The sequence below is a fragment of the Diadema setosum genome, chromosome 18 (genome assembly GCF_964275005.1).
Source record: "Diadema setosum chromosome 18, eeDiaSeto1, whole genome shotgun sequence".
NCBI classification, from domain to species: domain Eukaryota; kingdom Metazoa; phylum Echinodermata; class Echinoidea; order Diadematoida; family Diadematidae; genus Diadema; species Diadema setosum.
The window spans coordinates 9,108,955-9,129,593 of record NC_092702.1 but is presented as its reverse complement, the minus strand read 5'-3'; the positions used below and the strand labels follow the sequence as shown (position 1 = coordinate 9,129,593).

The window sequence follows — 20,639 nt, the reverse complement described above, 5'->3', positions numbered from 1 at the left end:
ATTACTAGGAACTGGGAATCTTGTCTCTGGCATATTGGCTACCCCATCAAACCTGTCTGCATTCTTTGTTTCACTCGAACAGTCTCAGCAGGGACTCCCTGGTGAAACACTGAGTTAAAAGACAACGCATATAATATGAAAAAAAAAAAAAAATCAGACAATCCACTGAAAAAAGTTTCGCTCAAAATCTAAATGTCGCCCTCTCTAGACAATAATGAACTCTACAGTAGCAACAATGTGCAATTTCAAAGTACAAAAAAAAAAATCATAACAAGAACTTAGGACACTGAAAGACTGCATGACGTATAGCTCCTCCAGAAGTTACGGAGAATTATAATTACCGTCATATCATATCTCAATAGCACGTCAGAAAAGTGTCCTATATTGAAAAATCAAGACTTGTGACCTTGAGGTGCCAACAAGAAAAGCGCGCTTTGTGATATGCTGTTTTTCTATATGATTTACAAAGCGTTTGTATTGCTTGCTCAGCAGTTCTCACTGTAAGGGCATGATTGATAAGTCTATGACGTCAAACAAAAATCAAAATAAGAGTTGAATTATACTGGATAGAAGAATTTCTTAAATTTTAATCATACATTACGTCTACGATCCAGACTGAATATGACGACAAGGCGTGATTATTATGATTGTTTATAGTGGAATCATATTTTTCCGAAACAATCGGGAGAGATAGACCAAAGAGGAGAACGTCTGGACTTGCCACAAATCAAAATGGTGACTGACCCAATAAAGAGGTTATGCTGGCTTGTAAAGGAATCGCCAAATCCTGGGTGTCGACATTCATGTTGTAATATTGACCCCTATTACTGTCAGTAAAGTCAGGAACAGCGTGTCAAAAAGATATAATGCCATCTTAACCTTCAAGCCGTCACCCCTACAGCTTCTTTTGAAAGAGGAGGCCCATGGGCCGACATTAATGCCGAATGCACATAGGGAGTAGAAAATATATCTATTTCATGATATCTATTTCATGGCATTAATTAACAGAATAAACACAGTGCGAAAGCTACATTAGATAAGTGATATTAAAAGAATAAGTTGAGGAATTTATGATTTGTACATATTTCTCACAAAGTTGGTTTGGAATAACATTATCGCCTTGCTTACATACTCTTGTTTGGACTTGATAAGAAATCGAACGAAAAAAACATTCTGACCTCTGTGATTAATGAAATAATGAGGAAGGAGGCAGGGAAACCAAGTAAGATATGCAAAAGATATACAACGATGTATTATAAGTTTGAGTCATCTCAGCCGGCTTTAGAAGTTATTCACCAGCCATGCCAGCAGGTGACCATGCACTATTCCAATATACAGACCAATGTATTAACAGTGAATTGGTGATTTCCTAACCAACCCTTCCCCATCCCCTCTCTTTCTCCCTCCCTTCTCCTCTCCCTCCCTTTCCTCTCTCTCTCTCTGTCTGTTTGTCTGTCTGTCTGTTTGTCTGTCTGTCTGTCTGTCAGTCTGTCTTTTTGGCGGGGAGGGGGTTGGGTGGGATGGTAGGCCCTATAATTCCCCTCTTCAGCTTGATCCAGAAAAACGAGGATTGCATACTGATTTATATTGCTTCTTATCAAAATCTTCTTTTTCCTTATGTCTTTTGCCCAAAATTCTTTTCAGATGGGATTCTACTAAGTAATTCATGGTTGGCTGCGCCACCTGTAGCTGCTTTGAAAACATCTTTTTGTCTCCTCTATCGTAAAATAAAGGACAGTAGCAGCCTGACATACGCCTATAAGTTTACATAATTAAAATGATTGTCGCGACGATTTCCAAAAACAAAACAACAAACAAAACATCTATACGAACATTAATGTTCAATGTTAGCAAGACTGAATGATACAATCCTCTTAAAAAAAAAGAAAGCGGACCTTAAACTTGTATTACAGTATTTAAGCACCATAACGTTATAAAAAATGGCAGGGGTCACGGAAAGTTGTTTATTATTATTATTATTATTATCATTATTATTATTATTATTATTATTATTATTATTATTATTATTATTATTATTATTATTATTATTATTATTATTATTATTATTATTATTATTATTATTATTATTATTATCGTCATCATCATCATCATCATTATTATCATTATTAGTATTATTATCAGCAGCATCATTATAGGAGTGTGTGTCTAGGGGTCGGCTGAGGGCCGAGAAAGGGGTGGGGGTGGGGGTCAAGATGCAATGATGCAACAACTTTATGGATATGATAATACTGATGATGATGAGGATGATGATGATGATGATGATTATGATGATGATGAGGATGATGATGAGGATGATGATGGTTATTATTAATACTAAGCAAATAGCAGGGCGGCGGACCTTTTTTTTTGGGGGGGGGGTAGAGGGGTCGGATTTAGTGGTAAAGCCCAGCCTCCCTCCCCTCTTCGACGGGAAGGACTTCTTGACGGAATTCACGGGAATAATGATTGATGTTGTTTTATTTTGTTTTATTTTGCTTGCGAAGAGCCAAAATTGTGTAGTGGTATGTGTGTGTGTGTGTGTGTGGGGGGGGGGGGTAGGCTGCAGCCCCCCCCCCCCCCTGAATAGAATAACCAAACGAGACTGTCGTAAAACATTTTGTACAGAATTAGGATATGGTAATATATCGATGTAAGAGGCCTCATTGTTTTATCATCATCATCGTCGTCGTCATCATCATCATCATCTATATTGTCATCACGTGAACATCATCGTTATAATCTTTATTCTTATTCCACTTTATAATGCGCATAAATATGCTTCTAAATCATGAAGGTGCAGAAATTTCTACTATTAGTGATGCAAATGTATGTCGAAGATTCATATCTCTCCTCCACTCCTCAAAGTTATGCAATGAGAGTATTCTTCTCTAACTCTCCTGTGCACAGACTGTAGATTTCAAAACGGAGTACAAACGGTATGATGTATTCATTGACTCTCGAAGAAAAACACAAACAAAGCTGCGCCACCGATTGTATGATAAATACGACAAAAACACACATAATCCAAAATTGCTAAAAGCAACGACCATCTGCTAAAATCGCTCTGACAATAAATACATTACTACTGGTAATTTGATATTTACAAGCGAGGCAACCTCATAGTATGAGAGGCGAGCTTTGTCCATGTTATTATTTCTTAATAATTCCAAAGGCTCAATAAACACAAAAATATGCCGCATTTGTAGATAGGTCTGATTATAATCGGGTGTGAACAAGAATAAGATATTTTGATACACGTAGTTTTGTAGGATTTACTTCATATTTATAGAAAATTGAATAGCACGATATTAGTGTTGGGTGGCTTTCCATAGACAGGTTCACTCTGATAAAATATGTGTACCATACGTACAGTACAACTGTACCAATGCTACGCCTCCGATCGAGAGAGCTAGAGACCATTGAATTGATTGTTTGAGAGGGCCTAGGGAAACCCCACTCGTTTACTCACAGACAGCTGAGCGTGGAAAGATAGAAAAGAGTGACAAGTGACATGAGAACAACATCCAGTTTCGTTCTGATACGACACCCGTAAGTTACAGTCACATATAAACATATATGGAAACAAATTGCAAGGATATCGGGCAGCCTTTACTCGAAATAATCAATCGGCTTTGGATTATTCCTCGCCCTATTTAGCTAGTAGCCCCATATAATCAGTGCAGTGGCAGTGCATTACCGAACTAGACACTATTTGTTATTGAGCAATGTTGAGTAGGTGTTTGTGCTTGAAGCTCAGCTAGTTGAAGTCGTCTGTTCGCTACCGTGGAAGCTAGCTACTACAGCTCAGTGCAGTACCTGTCATTCCACAGGCGCAGGCCCAGCCTGATGAATGAGTACAGTACCGATATCCACACATTTGCCGGGCCGGGCAAGCCGGGTAAACTTAAACAACCGACAACCGTGATCCAAATTCGTCTGTCTCAAACGGCAAAGCTTAAGTTTCGTTTGTTGTGGTGTAAATTTAGATTTACGTATTATCACATGCATTACTCATTAGACTTACTAGTCCATCAGATACAGACTGATCTTTCAGTCAACTGAGCGACAAAGACCACGTAGATTCTATATCATATGAGGCTAGTGTAGTGTAACTATACACAGCCCAGTCGCCGCTGTACATACGTAGCGCGACAGGGCTGTACCAACGAAGCTCCAAACACGAAGAGGGTCCAACGATCGCATGCGATCGGATTGAATTTTGATACTTTAGATCATTTTTTTGTCACTTCAAACTCATCTGACGAACAAAATGATAATGAGACTTCATATCTATGCTATGAATATTGAAATTTAGATCTAATGACTTACCTAAAATGATGGTTATATGCAGCATGTGTGAACGGTTCACGAACGGTACATCGTCTTTCACGCCAGGCCATTTCCAATATCCGGGAGGTCACATGATCTGAATGCCCTTTCAAAAGGTCGCGCTGTCGACCGTGCTGCTACACCAACACTCAAGCAGCGCATCGCACGCACGCAAAAGATTTCCGCAGAGATCAAGGCGCCATTTTGAATTCTGCAACGATGAACCCTTACGGTGTTAGGGAATCCGCCAGAAAGTATCATTTTTTGGTTCCACGGACTTATCACGAGGGCTCTCAATGGACTTACGAACCTTCTGTAATACAAGCATGCACTTAAGGTGAGTAACGTTTGGTAACGTGTACATTGTTTATAAAGAACGTATGAATTTTCATAAGTTTTGTAGTTGTGTTGTGGTTCCCCACTTTGTAGGTGCCCGTTCGTTGGTCAGACGCTGTATTCGCGTAGCGTATTAACAGCGTCTGGTCGGGCTAGTGTAGTGTCACTGTAACAACACTGGCTGGGTTAAAGACAAGGAGTGTGGAAAAGAAGTAAACATTCATAACACAGACTGCAACTTCTATTAGATCTAGAGTTCTAATCGATTAATGGACAATGTTTCATATCATAGAGGGGGATATTTCACGAGGATGGGGGCGAAGGTAGGGGGATGGGAGTAGAACTCTACTTAATACACTGTAGAATACATAGATCATTAAATTGGTGTTGCCAGCAGTTGAAAGTCACTGTAAATATCAGGCAGACATAAATTGGGCATGTTTAGAACCAAGTGGTGATAATCTCCTTTTTTTTTTTTCCTTCAAAAAATTGCTCCCTCCCTGTAGAACATTTCTGAATATCACTGATGGTGTGAAATTACTGAAGTACTTTTTTCGCATGTTTTTAAATTCGCTGCCCAACAGTGATTTGTGACCTTCGTGAAAATTAAACCCTCAAATTGTGATGGATTAATTTGCCATCATTCTTCACGATAAGAAGGCTAAAAAAAAAGAGTTTCACTTTATTTTAACTGACATTGTAAAAATGTACAGTACATTCCCTTGACTTGTTATTATTGTCACATATGAAGGGTAATGTTACTGCTCCATTTTCGGAAGTCAAGTGTTCTTTCATTATGCTACTAACATGAAAATATTTGGAATTCACTTTATATTTCTTTATGATGTTCTACAAGATAACTTCATGAGTAAAGAGTTATAGCCTTCTCATCATTAATCATGGTGCACTAATAAGATCCAAATGTTATGAATTCATGACTTTTGAACAGACTGTCTGATTTCCCCCAACTTCATGTGTCATTCTAATATTTTTGCATTCAATGAATGCACTCATATTTTGAGTTCGGATAAGTATCCCTTTGAAAAAAAAAAATTACCTTAAACATGTGAATGCAGTAGAAGACCACATCAGCAAAGTTTTAGGAATTGAATTGGACTATCCATTCAAAAGTTATTAATTCGTAACATTTTGATTGAATTGATGTCATGTCATGTCTGGATAAGGAGCTGCAGCATTTTGTAATGCCCCATTAACAAGAGTGTATGCAGTGTACACTGAGTGATACAAAAAATGTACATGTGTAACTTTGGCTTACTTTTCTTTTGTGAGTGGTATATTTTGGGTTGTTGACAGATAGTGTAAGAGCTTGGGTGGACAGATTAATGTCATGTTTGGTTTTATTTTTCTTCTCTTTATTTCAAGTGTTTGACAGTGACATTGATGTCTTAGTGACAGTACTCAGCACAGATACAGTACCTGGTCTGCAGTGCAACGAAGGAGCACCATGTAATTTTGGGGACTGGGAGTGTTTCTGAAGACCACCATCTTGGTCTGGGTGCTCCCATCGCCATGGCAGCAGTGGGCGGGGCCAGACCCAAGACCACTGGCAGACAGGTGTCCGGCTCCCCGTCAAGCCTGTCTTCTACGCCGCCTGGATCTTTGTCGTCACGAACTCCTCCCAAGACGGGACATGGACAGGGACCCACAAGACCAGTTGCATCAGGCTCTGCAAGGACTCCAAAGAGCCCCAGCAACGACATTGGAAGAATCGTAGAGGCTTACCGTTCATTTCAGACCTTGTCTTGGCCCATCAAGATGTGCTTTGAATTCATAACTTCTGTGCTTTGGTTAGTATTAGAAGAGTGGGTGTGGGGAGAAAGATGACATGCCCCCCCCTTTTTTTTATATGATTTATAAAATAAGTGTTGCATTGTATAGATTCAGGAGCAGACCTTGTATCATCTGTGACATCCGCTTTCTATGAGAATGCTAATGTAACCTCTTAGGTCTTCAATGGTCTAAATATTTCATAGTTTAGTCAAATGTTTTGTACAAAATCAGCAGTGTGATAAACATTACCATGTGCAAATGGAAAACTTGTACTGTTCCCCCATAAACAGAACATTCTGGAATATTGCAAGTAAATTGAAAAATGACAAGCAATATATGTCTGTTGATATTGTAATCTCCAGTCTATTGAGCTGCCTTGTTTTTTCTCCTTTGTTTGTGTTTTTATCCATGTCTCAGTTGGGAGTATCCAATTCTTACAATTGCCATCTGGTTTAGTTTGCAAGTCTTCTGTGTGTACATCACAGCAGGTGAGAAAAAAAAAAGACAATGAACCTTTTTTCATGTAAGTTTGTCTTTGTGAACTCACTTTGCAAAATATTTCACAACTCTTCACTTCTTTCAGTGATTATACAAATGAAGCTTTGATTGAATATGTGTGTAAGTCAATATTAATTACTGTACAGGCTTTAATTTTCATGAGGGTTTAATTTTCATAAGTTTCCTGAATAACCGTTGTACCACGAATTTAAAACATGCAAAAATGTTTCTATATTTTAAGCTTCAAGTTTATTTCATATTTCCACTTTCTCAGTGATGGGATTACAAAATGATTGACAATAAAACAAAAGTACAAAATATATACAACCATATGTTATGTTTGAAAAAAAAAAAATATGTTAGGGTAATAATGCTAGGGTAATAATGCTATATGCTAGGGTAATGCTGTATGCTATATGCTAGGGTAATAATGCACTTGCAGTGGCTGTGCTGTTAAATCGCGAAAGCAACATCTTGCAAAAATGTTGGTGTGATCCTCAGTTGCAAAAATATCTGTATGCGAAAGTAGCAGTTTATACAGTAAATTTTAGACCAGAATCGTAATACACATGTACACTGTAGTTGAATTTCTGACAAAGATTATGCTAATCTTGCACACTAGATTTTTAATCGATTCTTCTGCTCACTTGCAATCAAGAATGAATCAACATTCAATGCAATTAACCACGTCCTGCTGCTCATTTACAAAAAAAGAAAAAAAAAAGAAAAAGAAAGAAAGACAGAAAAGAAACAAGACCTCCTTACAAGGAAGTGTTCTTGAATTTTCAGCATGGAAAGAAATGAAATATCCCAACAGAGGATAAAGATTATTTCTGTACTTGGCATTTTTGTCTCACTGTTTGATAATGATTATGCTAATACAGTTCGACCTTGATTATCCGGCCTCCTTTTGTCCAGAAATCTCTATTATCCGGACGCGTTCAGGCAGTGAAGGACTTCTTTTTTTTTTTCATCCAAAAATTGAGAAAAAACAGTGACTTTAAACTCAATAAAACTTCTAAAAAACTCAGACGATTTACCTACAATATTCCCGACAGAACTAACATAAATTCACACCACATTATCATCGCAAAAGTAAGAGACTACAATTTTGCACAGGCTAGCATAAATTACACCACCGTTGCGGGGTGTACGCTACCTGCCTAGCTGCCAGTGCACTGGGACGGCAGCTTGGACGGCAGCTATATACATTAACATTGTGTCTCCCATATCCGGCCAATTCGCTTATACGGATGAGCGCCGGTCCCGACATGGCCGGATAATCGAGGTCGAACCGTACCACCAAATAAAAGGCTCATTACTGAGAGAGCATGCCAAAAGTGAAACCAGTATTAAGTTTGGGTATACAAACTCAAGCTAAGTCACCTATTCAGTATTAGCCTGCTGTGTGGTATCTATTTACTCAGTATTTGATAAACAGTATGTCTATTCTTATACCTCTTTACCTATATATCGTCGCTGGGGCGACAAGACCTCGTATCTCAAAAATGTCAAATGTTCAGGAGAGCCAAAAAACATGGCGGCCAAAGCACTATACTGAATGGGATAGCCGTTCCTTTGACATGCCGTGGTGGCTTCGTTTTTGGGGTAAGACACCTGGGATTTGGACAGGACATCACTTAACCGATTATTTGACCACTAATGCAAAAAAGTCATTTTCACCAAAATTTAAGATACAAGGTCTTGTCACCCCAGCGACGATATATATATATATATATATATATATATATAATATATATATATATATATCTTTCTCTCCTTTTTTTCTCTTTTGTCTCCATCTTTTCCATATCTGTCTACCTACCTACCTACCTACCTATCTATCTATCTGTTAATCTGTCTATCATCATATTGCTAAGAAATCAATTTTCCACCACTCTTAAAAATTTTGAAATAGCCATGATTTCTCCAATATGCACTGTTTGGTGATGCTAGAATACATATCACAAAGTAATCATTTATGGGTTTTTGTGTGTGTAATGAAATACAGAGTACCATAGTTCAAATTTCAACAGTAGTCCTGACAGAACCTTGTTCTAATATTGATTTTATGAGGTACATAAAGCATGTGGGAAGCTCTGAATGTAGTGAAATGGATTTGTTGGTATATTAATTGATTTAAATGTGTTTTCAGATACTGGAGGAGATGTATTTATGAAGGTAATATTTACCAGTTAAATTTTATTGGTGTAGCAGGAGAAGTCTAAGTTGAAACTCAATGAAACCTAGCTGACATTTACTCTTCCAGGACAACAGAGTTGATTGAAATATAACTCTTTGTGCAAAACAGGGGTGATGAATAATATATTTTTCGATATGATGATTTAGTCGCATAATCACTGTTTTGTATGTTTGGTGTTTTCTTTATTCCTTGCCATTGTAGGCCAGCTTTTGATTGTAGGAATGATGTGCTTGGTAGCCATAGCAATTCTGGGATACATTTCATACACAAATAAGCAGCTAATGCAGTCAAACTTTTCATCTGCCGACAAGAGACAGCAAATTGTGAATTTGGTATCACCGACATCGTCTTCGCCATCGTCAGCATCTAGTGGAGATTCTGCGACTAAGAGTAAGGTCACTGGCCAGACTACGAGTAACATTCCAGTGCAGGACAACCACAGATCGAAACCAGTTTCATCTGCTGCCTCTTCCTCCTCATCATCAACGGCACCAGCTGCCGTGCAGGGGCCAGCATCCTCGTCGACGACATCGACGTCGTCTTCCCCTCCTGCTTCAATTTTCTCCGCATCCGAAGCTGGTTGCCAGGCCACGAGGAATGCGGATGCCAAGCTGCAGCAAGACAATCAGAGACGGAAGGAGCTGCTCGCAGAGTACCGCCAGATGATGCAGGACCTCAGTGGATGGCTCTCAACAGCATCCCGGTTACTCCAAGAACTGGAGGACATATTGCTATGGCAACAGTGGATGAAAACAGTGCTGTGAGTGTCCAGAATCTCTGTCAGGTCCTAAGCAATTCATGTCCATAATGTTGTCTACAGACACAAATCACATTTTATTATTTGCTGCTCATTCCCATATATTTGCAATGTCGCATGAAAATAACTGACTCTATCCCTGGTGGTGTTCATGCTTACCTACATTGTACATACCACAAATGCATGCAATACATTTTAACGTTTGCCAGGAGAAGTAATGTTTAAAAGGAGGATATCATTTTGTTCATTCCTTGAAATTATGGGATAGGTGTAGTAAGTGTTAAGATGTGTTACAGACCTGTATTACAATCTTATATCCAATTTATGGCATATGCCAGATACGTCATATACAAGGAAAGACAAAACTTGCTCATTTTCAACTCAATGGTTTCGGCAGAAGTATGGTAGAAGCATAGAAAAGACAAACAAACACAACTTATTGCTAAAGTTTAGCACATCCCCCAGTGTACTGGTATGTTTGCATTGCTTTTTTTTTCTCAGATTCTATTTCATTCTAAGTGGGGGCCTGGTGTGCATCACTTATCTGCCAATTCGATGGACGGCTGTTGCTGCAGTGAACTGCACGTTTGGGGTCAACCCCTACTGTTATGCTACCATGCTTGTTATGAAGGACTTTGTTAGGTCAAAAATGGCTGCGAAGATACCCAATGATGAAGCTGAGAATCCTGTTAACAGTGTTCAACCAAAGGTACTGTTACATTTTGTGGTGAGATATCTTTCTAGCATCAATGCCCGAGGCAATACGGTTTATAGCTTATGGGGGGGGGGGGGAGGTTATCTCAATTTATTGACAACTAATAGTTAACTGATGTCTGTGCCAATCAGTGAAGAAAGCACTTTTAATAGCACAAGTACTAATAAGTGAACAAAGCACAGTAAAAGTCAAGCCTCTTACCAAGGACTGTTCAACAAGGATAGAGTATTTTGCCTAAGGTCACAGTCATTGCTGCAAGGGAATTCAAACCGGGGACCTCATGATTGATAGTTTGTGTCCTTTTTCTACCGAGCTACAACATTTGCAAAATAAATCGCTTGGTATTTGGCATGCTTATCATGTATTTGGGCCCTGAGTAGGTTTTCCATTGTTGAGGACGGGCTGATTTTGCTACAACAGGCATTTCTCATAGACACCTGCCCGAGTATACCCGGGACTCGTCCTCGACGGGTTAATGTCTACTAAAGGGCCATGTCGGCAGACACGTTTTTTTTTCCCCCCAGATGACCCCTGTCAAAAGTGTTCAATAAGAGTACAATGTAAATGAGATTTTGAGAGCCTTTATTCAAAAATATTGTAAAATATTGCTTTGCTTTATGTAATGTATACTATGCACCATTATGGACTGATTTGCCCAGAAGAAGTAGATCCAAAATTTGACTGGTTATCACTTCTTTCTTTCTTTTTTTACAACACCGTCCCACCCACTTATATCCATCGGACATGTTACCTTTTAGAATTGCAGCCCATACAGGTGAACATGATCTCTGAACTGAAGACAGCCATTACCCCTTAAAGAGGAAATCCACCCCAAAAATAAATGAACTTTAAAATAAAGAAAAAAGTGTTCCCTACAGAACGATACAAAATGCAAGGATTGGATAAGAAGTAACAAAGATATGACATTTTGAAATTTCATATTTTTTCGGAAAGCATTTCTTGACCACTCCTTATGAATATTCAAATAAGCAAGTTGACAATGTCATACTCTCACAATTTCTAAGTCATTTTATATACAGAAATGACAAAATATAAAACTTGTCTTAAACCACCCAAAATAAAAATAAAAACCCCCCAAAACTAATGTTAACTCTGAAATATCTTGGTATGGGAGCATACTCTTAGTCGCATTAGCTAAAAATAAAAATTTTTCTGAATTTGATATATGAAATTGTGAGGTCCCCCGGGTATGCCATCATCAATTCGCTCATATGAACATTCATATGGACTGGTCAAGAAATGTTTTCCAAAAAAATGTGAAGTTTCAAAATGTCGTATCTTCGTTATTTCTTATCCGATTTTTGTCATTTTTGTATCATTCTGTAGGGAGTATTTTTCTTTTTCTTTTGAAGTTTATTTATTTTGGGGTGGATTTCTTCTTTAAAAGATTGTTGAGTGGAATGACTGTAAATTCACACTTACCTGGTAAACAAAAAGCACTCTCGTAGTCACGATTAAGATTTCTTTTGCTGCAATTATTTTTGCGCCTGTAGGCACCACAAGAGCCTCATTTGCAGAAGGATGGTCCAGTGTCCATGCATCCATTATCCGATGACGTAAGTAGCTGAAATTATAGGATCACACGTTATAAAAATGTTGATTGTTTTGCTAAAGTGCTGTCTTCCTGGTTACATTTCCAGTCTTTCTGCGGAAAGAGAATTAAGATTTGCTGCGGTACAATAACTCATTGTAAGTTGTGAGCTGTTGTTAGGATTTTGTTTTAAGTCTAATTGTCAGAGTGCAGCATCTGTAGAATTTTAAAATGTTTATGAAGCTGTTTTATGTGTCTAAATCAGAGGATTTTGTTGGTGAACATGTCTGCACTTGCTCCACTAATACCCCATCACATGTAATATTGCACAGTTTCCCTCCCTTAACACATTCAAATCATTTTTTTTTCTTTTTCTGAAAGCTTTCTTATGATTTGATATACATTTATAGACATTTATACAGCAATGTTACTTTTTCTTGAGTATAGGAAGAAGAATATGTTAATATAGCAGCTGCACAATATAAGTGACTTGATGTACACTTGTATATCACACTCCAAAGCTGTCTCAATTTCTGAACAGTCGCTGACAGATTTTAAAGTGAAAATAGCCAAATAGACGTGACAAATTCTGCATTTGTGTACAGGAAATCCCAGCTAAAGATGAAATCATTCCTATGAGTACTATATATACTGCCAGATAATGTGTTCGGCATAAAGCATTCTCGTCAAGTTGATTACAGCAACGGCAGCATATCTCACCATCATAACTTGAGGTTGAAATCAAAAGTTCCTGAAGGAATATGATACTAGAGGAAGTTGCAATCATGCACAAGTGTGATTGATTTATTTTCTTGGATAATGCACACTCATCCACCAAAAAGCACAAAATGTATTGTGCAGCTTCCTCATTACCTCCGCCAAGGGAGGAGGTTATGTTTTTTTACCGTTGGTTTGTTTGTTTCTTTCTTTCTTTCTCTGTTAGTTGGTTAGTTAGTTAGTTTGTCTGTGTGCAAAATAACTCAAAAAGTAGTTAACGGATTTGGATGAAACTTGCAGGAAAGGTTTAGAATGATACAAGTAACAGATGATTAGATTTTTATAATGATCCAAGAATTTTTGGGGAATTTATGAAGGATTTTTCATATTTTGGCAGGTAGAGTCAATGAATTTGGGAGTTCAGGCTGCACGTATTTGAGGTTTGCATGCGCGCAGTAAAGTGCGTGCTCTAGTTTCTGCTTGGGCGAGGCGCGCCGTGCAGGTGAGGGTTTATGACGTAACAAAGGCTTCTATATTGGGAAATTGGGCGACTTTCAGCACACAATGCTATAAGTACGTATGGGTGGAAATCACTGATATCTCTATGGAAGAACAAGATCAGTGGTGGAAATGAGCTGCGCTCTCAGAGTGCTTTTCTAGTTTATTTCTTTAGCCAAGACCTGATCAAATGACAAAGCATAGAAACCTTTGTTAGTATTATTTATTTCAGATGTGGTATCATGTTGATAGTTTGTGCAATGAGACACTCAGTTTCAAAACCAACTCAGCCATTTCCCATTTGTGCACATTCAGGGTGTTCAGACACACACAAAAAAATGAATACTAGAACGGTATAGCTATACCAAAACGGTATAGCTATATGAGGAATTTATACGTCTGAACACTGACTAATGAAGCGACGTACAGTATAATGAAACAATGTATAACGAAACGTTGTTCTGAGCATCATTTCGAACTAGAACTCAATAACGAATCGGCATTCCATCGTGTCCATTGTGTGTCTGAACGTATGGTGACCATAGAACGTTATTAAACTGGGCGGGGCTTAATGGGAGCGCACACGAAAGGTGACCCCATAGCTGTCACCCATGACCATAACAGCATGGGCAGTGGGAGACTGCACATCTATAATGACGTTTTCCAGGACAGTCGAGATTAGCGTCTGAAAGGTCTGTCAACTATAAGATGATTCTTTATCCATCGTTTCTTTATCAAGTTTTGGTATAAATTGGCTTGCGTCTGAACAGGGGTTGAGTCAGTGGTTCTGTGATATGACCCAGTCCATCCTGATATTTTATTTCCTTGTATGAAAACAACAAAATCTGAGAAGAGGATCAGTGAATATTTTAGGGGAAAAAAAAATCACACATAAAAAAAAAAAAAGTTCATGAATTTGTGAACCTTAACCCTTGAGGATGGGCAGATTTTGCTACAACACGCATTTCCCATAGACACTTGCCCGAGTATACTCGGGACTCGTCCTCAACAGGTTTACAAGTAAGACAAATTGTCATCTCTGTGTGATGTAGAGGTTGAGCAGCTCTCCATTCAGTTTATACACAGATATTCCTAATTCACTATTCATGTTTAATTTCTCCCAAGAACATTTTTTTTTTTTTTTCAGATCTGTCTTTGGGATATTACATATAGCTACATTTGTAGAGTGATATGTTTTTGCTTGTCTTCCACAGTTGATAATTTCTGTCTGTACCCAAATCACTGAGAAATGACATTAGGTTAAATTTTTATGTTTAACAAACAAAGAGCTGCTGAACACCAAGATCACACCGAGTTACCAGTTTGTCTTACTCTCTTAACTTGATTAAATTCATAAGTTCTTTATGTGTGTGATTCCCCCACCCCTCCATTTTCACTGATTTACTTCTCTGATTTTTACTGTTTTCATACAGTGCATCATATTATACTGTAAATGTGGAAATATTTGGAAGAGTAATTTTTCACACTTGGCTGGATAAGATGAATTTTGCGTGTTTTCAGTTTTGTTAAACAAAATATAAAATAGTATTACATATAACAAGCGAAAAATTTGTGTGCTCTTATTTTTTGCGCTACTGTCATGTCACGCAAAATGCAAGAAATTTCTACCTTGCAAAAAAGGTCCAGTTGTACAGTATCATGATGAACTTTCCCTGTAACTCTGTCATGAGCACTAATAACCTGTCTGTAACACAATGTCAAAGGAATGGAGCTGTGATGGCGCTTAGTGGGCAAATCATTGAAATGAAGTTCACTATATTTGTCTTCACTTGGCAATCTTTATCATCAGAGGAACAGCTCGGAGGATAATGAAGATCCAGCACAAGACACGAAAGGAGCTTATTCCACTGCTCAGCCAGTTACCAAGGGAAATTCCCAAGAGTTGGCAGGATCCAAGAACTCGAACCCCAACCCAAAGAAGTTCGAGAGTGGAAACTGCTACCTTTGTGGGACCCCGTTCACATCGGTCCTAAAGAGAAGGGTAAGTCGTACGATCATTTTCTGGAAGTCCCTGATTCAAGGCCAAAGTTTTGTGATACTGGTAGGAAAGCAGTGAGAGTGGCACTGTGTGTGAGGAAATGGACAGAACTTTGTGTATGGTATCAGTGTGTGTGTTCCATATCCTGTAGATGCAGATATTTCCTGTATTGTAATGTGATCTCTACGTGTTTCTCTCTGTATTATTATCATTGCTATGGACAAATCGTGTATTGTGTGCTTGCTTAAATAGTATAAGCATCTAAAAAAGTCTCAGCTGGGCTCTGTGGCAAGGAATTTTGTCTCCACCACTGCCTTGTGAAGAAAAGGGGGAAAATTCACCAATTGAAGAATTTTGTGTATCCAGTTCAGACTTAATAAGATGACTTTGTGCACATTGACCTTGCTGTTTTGGAATGTCCCAATTTTCTGTGCTTACTAAGTTACAGGAATAAGATGAACTTCCAAAAGGGATCGGTCCTTGGCTGTATCTACTGTGTGGAACAATACAGAAATAGCAGTCATATTGCTCCTATGAAATTGATCTCCTCAAAAATATTTATTTTCCCCCTGTAACATAGAATGCTTGCTGGAGTTCTTTGTGTGATATCTCCTTTGTTGACCACAACTAAAGGAAAGAAGAACCCAAGTGACAGAAAAGAATTTGCATACACTGAACACATTTTGTTCTGTTACGCTGTCTTTTGGACATGTTGATGAATAAACTTTCTTGTGTTAGAGAGAATATCTGAAAATGAAAAACATACTGCCTCCTTCATAATTATTATTTATTAATGTTTCTGAGACAATCTGTTGTTTGTCTCCATTGTAATATGTGATCATTACAGAGGTACTGCAGATATTGTGGAAGAGATTTCTGCCCAAAATGTTGCTCAAGGAAACTGCCACGGTCTGTTCTTGGAGCCACAGGTAAATAAGACTAGAGCTAGAATTTTAATCTCATGGTACAGGCTCTGCGATATGGTGCAATTATGTCTCTGAAAGCAGTGCTGCACAGTTTGCATGAAGTAAACAACTTGCTTGTGCCAAACCACTGGAGAAGTGTTGCAGGACAGTTGCAATATCTCACGTTTGATAGAAACCACCAAATGAAAAAATCTGTGCAGCATACTGAAGAGAAAAATATTCTCTGACTTTTAATGCTAGTTATTTTGGGTTTCATTGGAGGTAAACCGGTAAAAATAATGTTGAAACTTAGCTTTAAAAAAAAAAAAAATTGGTCTGTTCAAAAAATGGCATTTTTTCACATTATTATTCACTACCCAAAAATGAAACTTCAGTGTATGACTTGTTATAGTTTATTTATACTATGTTCAAAATATCTTTTATGTAATTTGTGTCGCACGGTTATGCCTGGAAAAAACTCGAGATTACTCCCATTTTCGACCCATAAAGCCTTCATGCCATGCACAGGCGAAGCCCATAGTGTAGGTGTCGTGCAGTCCGATGTATCCGTTTCTGTGCAGCATGAAAGAGTGAACCACAGTGAGTTTGCATGCGTGTGCTCCAACCTATCAGGATTCATCTTGATCATTCACTGAGCCAGCTTACCAACAGGGAACATGTGCGCATATGGAAGATCTAATTGGGCATGTCCAGCATTTTCTTGGCTGTGTATTTGTTCTGACTTTGACCTACAGTAATTACTAGTTGGGCAAACACAAACTTGTCAGATAGTGAGTGTGGGGTATACAGACTAGCAATATGTGATTATTTGCATATTCACGCTAGAGCAGACTTGTGTTGGGAAATTATTGTAACCCTTTCTCACGATCCACTCAGAAAAATACCGATATCTTGAAAGATACACCAGCATTGCCCAAAATTCACATGGAGCATGGAATATGCATATTAGATATATATGGAAAGTTTCAAGGGGTTTGATTTTAAAATAAGGGAAATATGCAGCGGTGAACTTTTGGCAGTGTTTGTCCTTTGCTTTGCACAGTGCATTGATGACCTTAAAGAATTCAAATGCTTTCGCATCATATGGCAGATTTAATTGCACCATTTGCTGAGCCTAGGTATGTTGCCTACGAATATTTTTTTTCCTTTTATTTATTTATCATTATTTTTTTTATTTTTTGCTGTTTGAAGATCAAAGCATGACATTTGCAAATAGAAAGGGTGGAATTCTTTGTAATTTTTGTTTTCTTTTCAAAGGCAAAAAGCTACCAACATGGTTGGGATATTTGGAATGGTAACAAGAAGTGTGTGTGTGTCTGTTTTTGAGGTTTAGACAGTTTTTACATCAGTATGATGACAACAATAATTGCAATCTTTATTTGATTTTAAGCTCAACGGAATCAATGGCACAAATGAGTCAATGTTACTGCATTTTTACTGTGTGTAATAGTGATGTCAGACTTTTGCAAGTATTTTCCTTCATTATTTCACAAGACTATTGAATTAATTCAAAGCACAGGTTTGCAAGTGTTTCACGCTGGTGAGTTTTCACATAGAATTCACTTGGTCTTTCACCAACACATTTTCTCACCCCCCCCCCAAAATACTAGCTCCAGCTGCCCAGACGGAGAAGGAGTTGGTGTGCAACCTGTGTGTGATTAAGCTCACCGGGGAGGAGAGCGCCACCTTGAGATGACAGTTACAGCGGAGCGAGTCGCAGCTGGCTGCAACCTCGGCCCAGGGTGCGAAAGTCTACCCCTACGGACTGGCCTGAGAGACGGACAGCCAGGAGGTGCGGAGGTCATCCCTGCGAGTAGCGTTGCATGTCCTGCTGCTGTTCTGTGATGACCTCAGAGAACAGAAAAGAGAAGGACAAGATGATGCTCATGAGTACCAGTGAGGTGTGTACGAGTTTGTGGGGGGGGGGGGGGGGGGTGGGGGATGGATGTACTGTTTGTAATCATCAGTATTAGGCATTTTGTTAATCAAGGTCCAGTGCTATTCACCATATCGATGTGTTTGCCCTGTGATTTGGATAGTTAATAGCTGCTGCATGCTATGAAGCTGTCGAACTGATGTATACTCTTTAGTCCAGGATGAAAGGAATATCAAAAGTATTCATTAGCCTAAGCTTACATTTCATTGATTGTTGGCTTCTGTTCCCCCCCCCCCCCCCTTCTACTCTATGTAGTATTTCTGTGTTTAGTCTTTTTGTTTCTTGTTCATTATTCTTTGTTTAAATCAGGATACAATCTGCTCAAATCAGCCCCTATGCTGAGAGTGGAATGATAATACACAAATGACAACAACGTTTGTCTGGAAACAAGCCTAAGGTCAACAGGCTGTTTTGTTTTTGTTTTGTTTTGTTTTAAAGTTGTAGGATGGGTAAAAGTTTAAAATGGATAAGAGGATAAAATGGATATATGTGTAAATTTTGCGTTGTCTTTTGAAGCCATAAATGTCACTGAAATTTTCTTCTAAGGGGAAAAAAATAAATATCAATCTGTCATAACTCTCTATTTAAACATATGAAAATGTCATTTATGTGATGGAAATAGCTGTCCTGCTTGTGCCATTGGTTACGGTAGTGTTATCTAAATGACCAAATGTTGAATCTCACTGTAGCACTCTATCAAACAAGATGTCGTTTTGTGTGTACAGGATGACATGTTGCATTCACCATGTCTTTTTGCCACACTTTTTGAGCACTGTAGTTCTATTGTTCAAATGTTTCTAGTCAATCATGAATATATAATAGATGTTAAACTTTTTCATACGTACCTGTATTTTGTTGTTGTTGTTGTTGTTTATAGATAACATGTGCACATATACTGTGAGTATGTGCTATCCTGAAGACAGGGTTCTTGCAAGTAGATAATACTTCGAAGACACATTTAGCAGTCAAACATAGCTACTCACAGATACTGAATGCAAATATGGATTGGTGTTTATGCCGTTCTGTCTTTTGGGTATTCTGTAGTTTTCTTATTGGCAGATATATAAAGTGATGCCCCACCCCAAATGTCATTGTGGTATTGCCACTGCTCATCTTCCTGATGCAGATGTGATGCACACACACATAAACACAACGAGAAAACAAAGTGAAACCCTGTTAAAGTGAAAACATAGTTCTCATATACCTGCAGAACTGTTGATTTTTTTCTCTGAATTTACTCACATGCATAAAAAATTTGTGAAAGACACTGTAATAAATAACATGATTTCAGTTGGGTAATGACAAAAATTCAAGAATTTGGCCAAACAGGTTTCTCAGAAGTACAACAGTCTAAGAGCATACCCTGTTGTGATTGCTACATAATTTTTGATAATCAGCAACAAATCAGGCAACAGCAATACTCACCAATCTTCCGTTCTAGTTTGAATGGTATGGAGATAGTTGGAAAATATGATTGATAAGGCATGATTGATTGTCAGGTAATGTTCTATCAACCCACTGCTGAATGGGGAGGGCTCTTGTGAAAGAACAGTTTTGCACAGCGATCAAAATTATTCTACCTTACTGATCTCAAAATACTCCAGACAACTCATCATCCTAGCAAATCGCATTGGCCAGGTACGTGTAAGTTTCGTGTAGACCTTTTTGATGTACAGTGCAAGCAAATTCCAGTGGTGGAAGATGAATTTTGAGCCCTTGTGAGGACTGTGTTTTGGCTTTAAAGTCGTACCAATTAACTAGATTCATTTCCAATAATGGTTGCATAAAATGCCACCATGAGTGACACACATTTGAAGTTTGAATACACTACGAGTATTCAAATTATGATGAAGGTCTTAGTTCACCTAGCCATCCCCTGAGTAGAAGAAGGCACAAATCATGTTTCTCCATGAGCAATTTTGTGCCAAAAGCTCGTATAGACAAGGTTCAGTGACATCAAAAAAAATGTGTTGCCTGAGGGGCGGAAACAAATTATATGTGTATAAAGCGCATAGCTCTAGGACACAGTACATGTACCTCATACCAGCCTGCCTGGCTGGCTTGGTGAAATGGCATGCCACGATGAGACGTGGGATATACGTAATGCTTATGCACTTGCCTACGCATTTTGGGTCCCCATATTGGCAATTTTTGCCCCTCAGCATGGCTCGATGATGTCATTAGAACCTCGTCTGTACAGTTGTATCCATGAATAGATTTCTTGTACTGAATCTAGTTCTTGAGAGATTTGTGACTGTTATTCTTTTTTAATACATTGATGTCTGCAAAAAAAAGTGCAATGATTCTGTAAATAGTACCTGAAATATCTATAAATATTGAGCAGAATACAATAATAGTCATACATCTGTGAATGCATGTACA

The 20,639-nt window shown here is 38.3% G+C and overlaps 1 protein-coding gene across 1 annotated transcript; it reads left to right on the top strand.

Annotated features, from left to right (window-relative positions):
• The first annotated feature begins 6,058 nt into the window (after positions 1-6,058).
• LOC140241972 (uncharacterized) lies at positions 6,059-18,147 on the top strand. The gene is made up of 8 exons (XM_072321717.1): positions 6,059-6,473; positions 6,874-6,944; positions 9,359-9,917; positions 10,416-10,623; positions 12,144-12,206; positions 15,207-15,398; positions 16,243-16,324; positions 17,932-18,147. Exons 1-8 carry the CDS (start codon positions 6,196-6,198, stop codon positions 18,015-18,017), a joined length of 1,539 nt encoding a protein of 512 aa, XP_072177818.1. The 5' UTR covers positions 6,059-6,195; the 3' UTR covers positions 18,018-18,147.
• The last annotated feature ends 2,492 nt before the right edge of the window (positions 18,148-20,639 follow it).

Excerpts from the sequence above, each read along its gene's own strand:
- LOC140241972 (XM_072321717.1), top strand. The coding sequence starts at position 6,196 with ATGGCAGCAGTGGGCGGGGCCAGACCCAAGACCACTGGCAGACAGGTG. Across the intron at positions 6,474-6,873 it reads TTCATAACTTCTGTGCTTTG|TTGGGAGTATCCAATTCTTA; the intron begins GTTAGTATTAGA and ends TCCATGTCTCAG. Across the intron at positions 6,945-9,358 it reads CTGTGTGTACATCACAGCAG|GCCAGCTTTTGATTGTAGGA; the intron begins GTGAGAAAAAAA and ends TTGCCATTGTAG.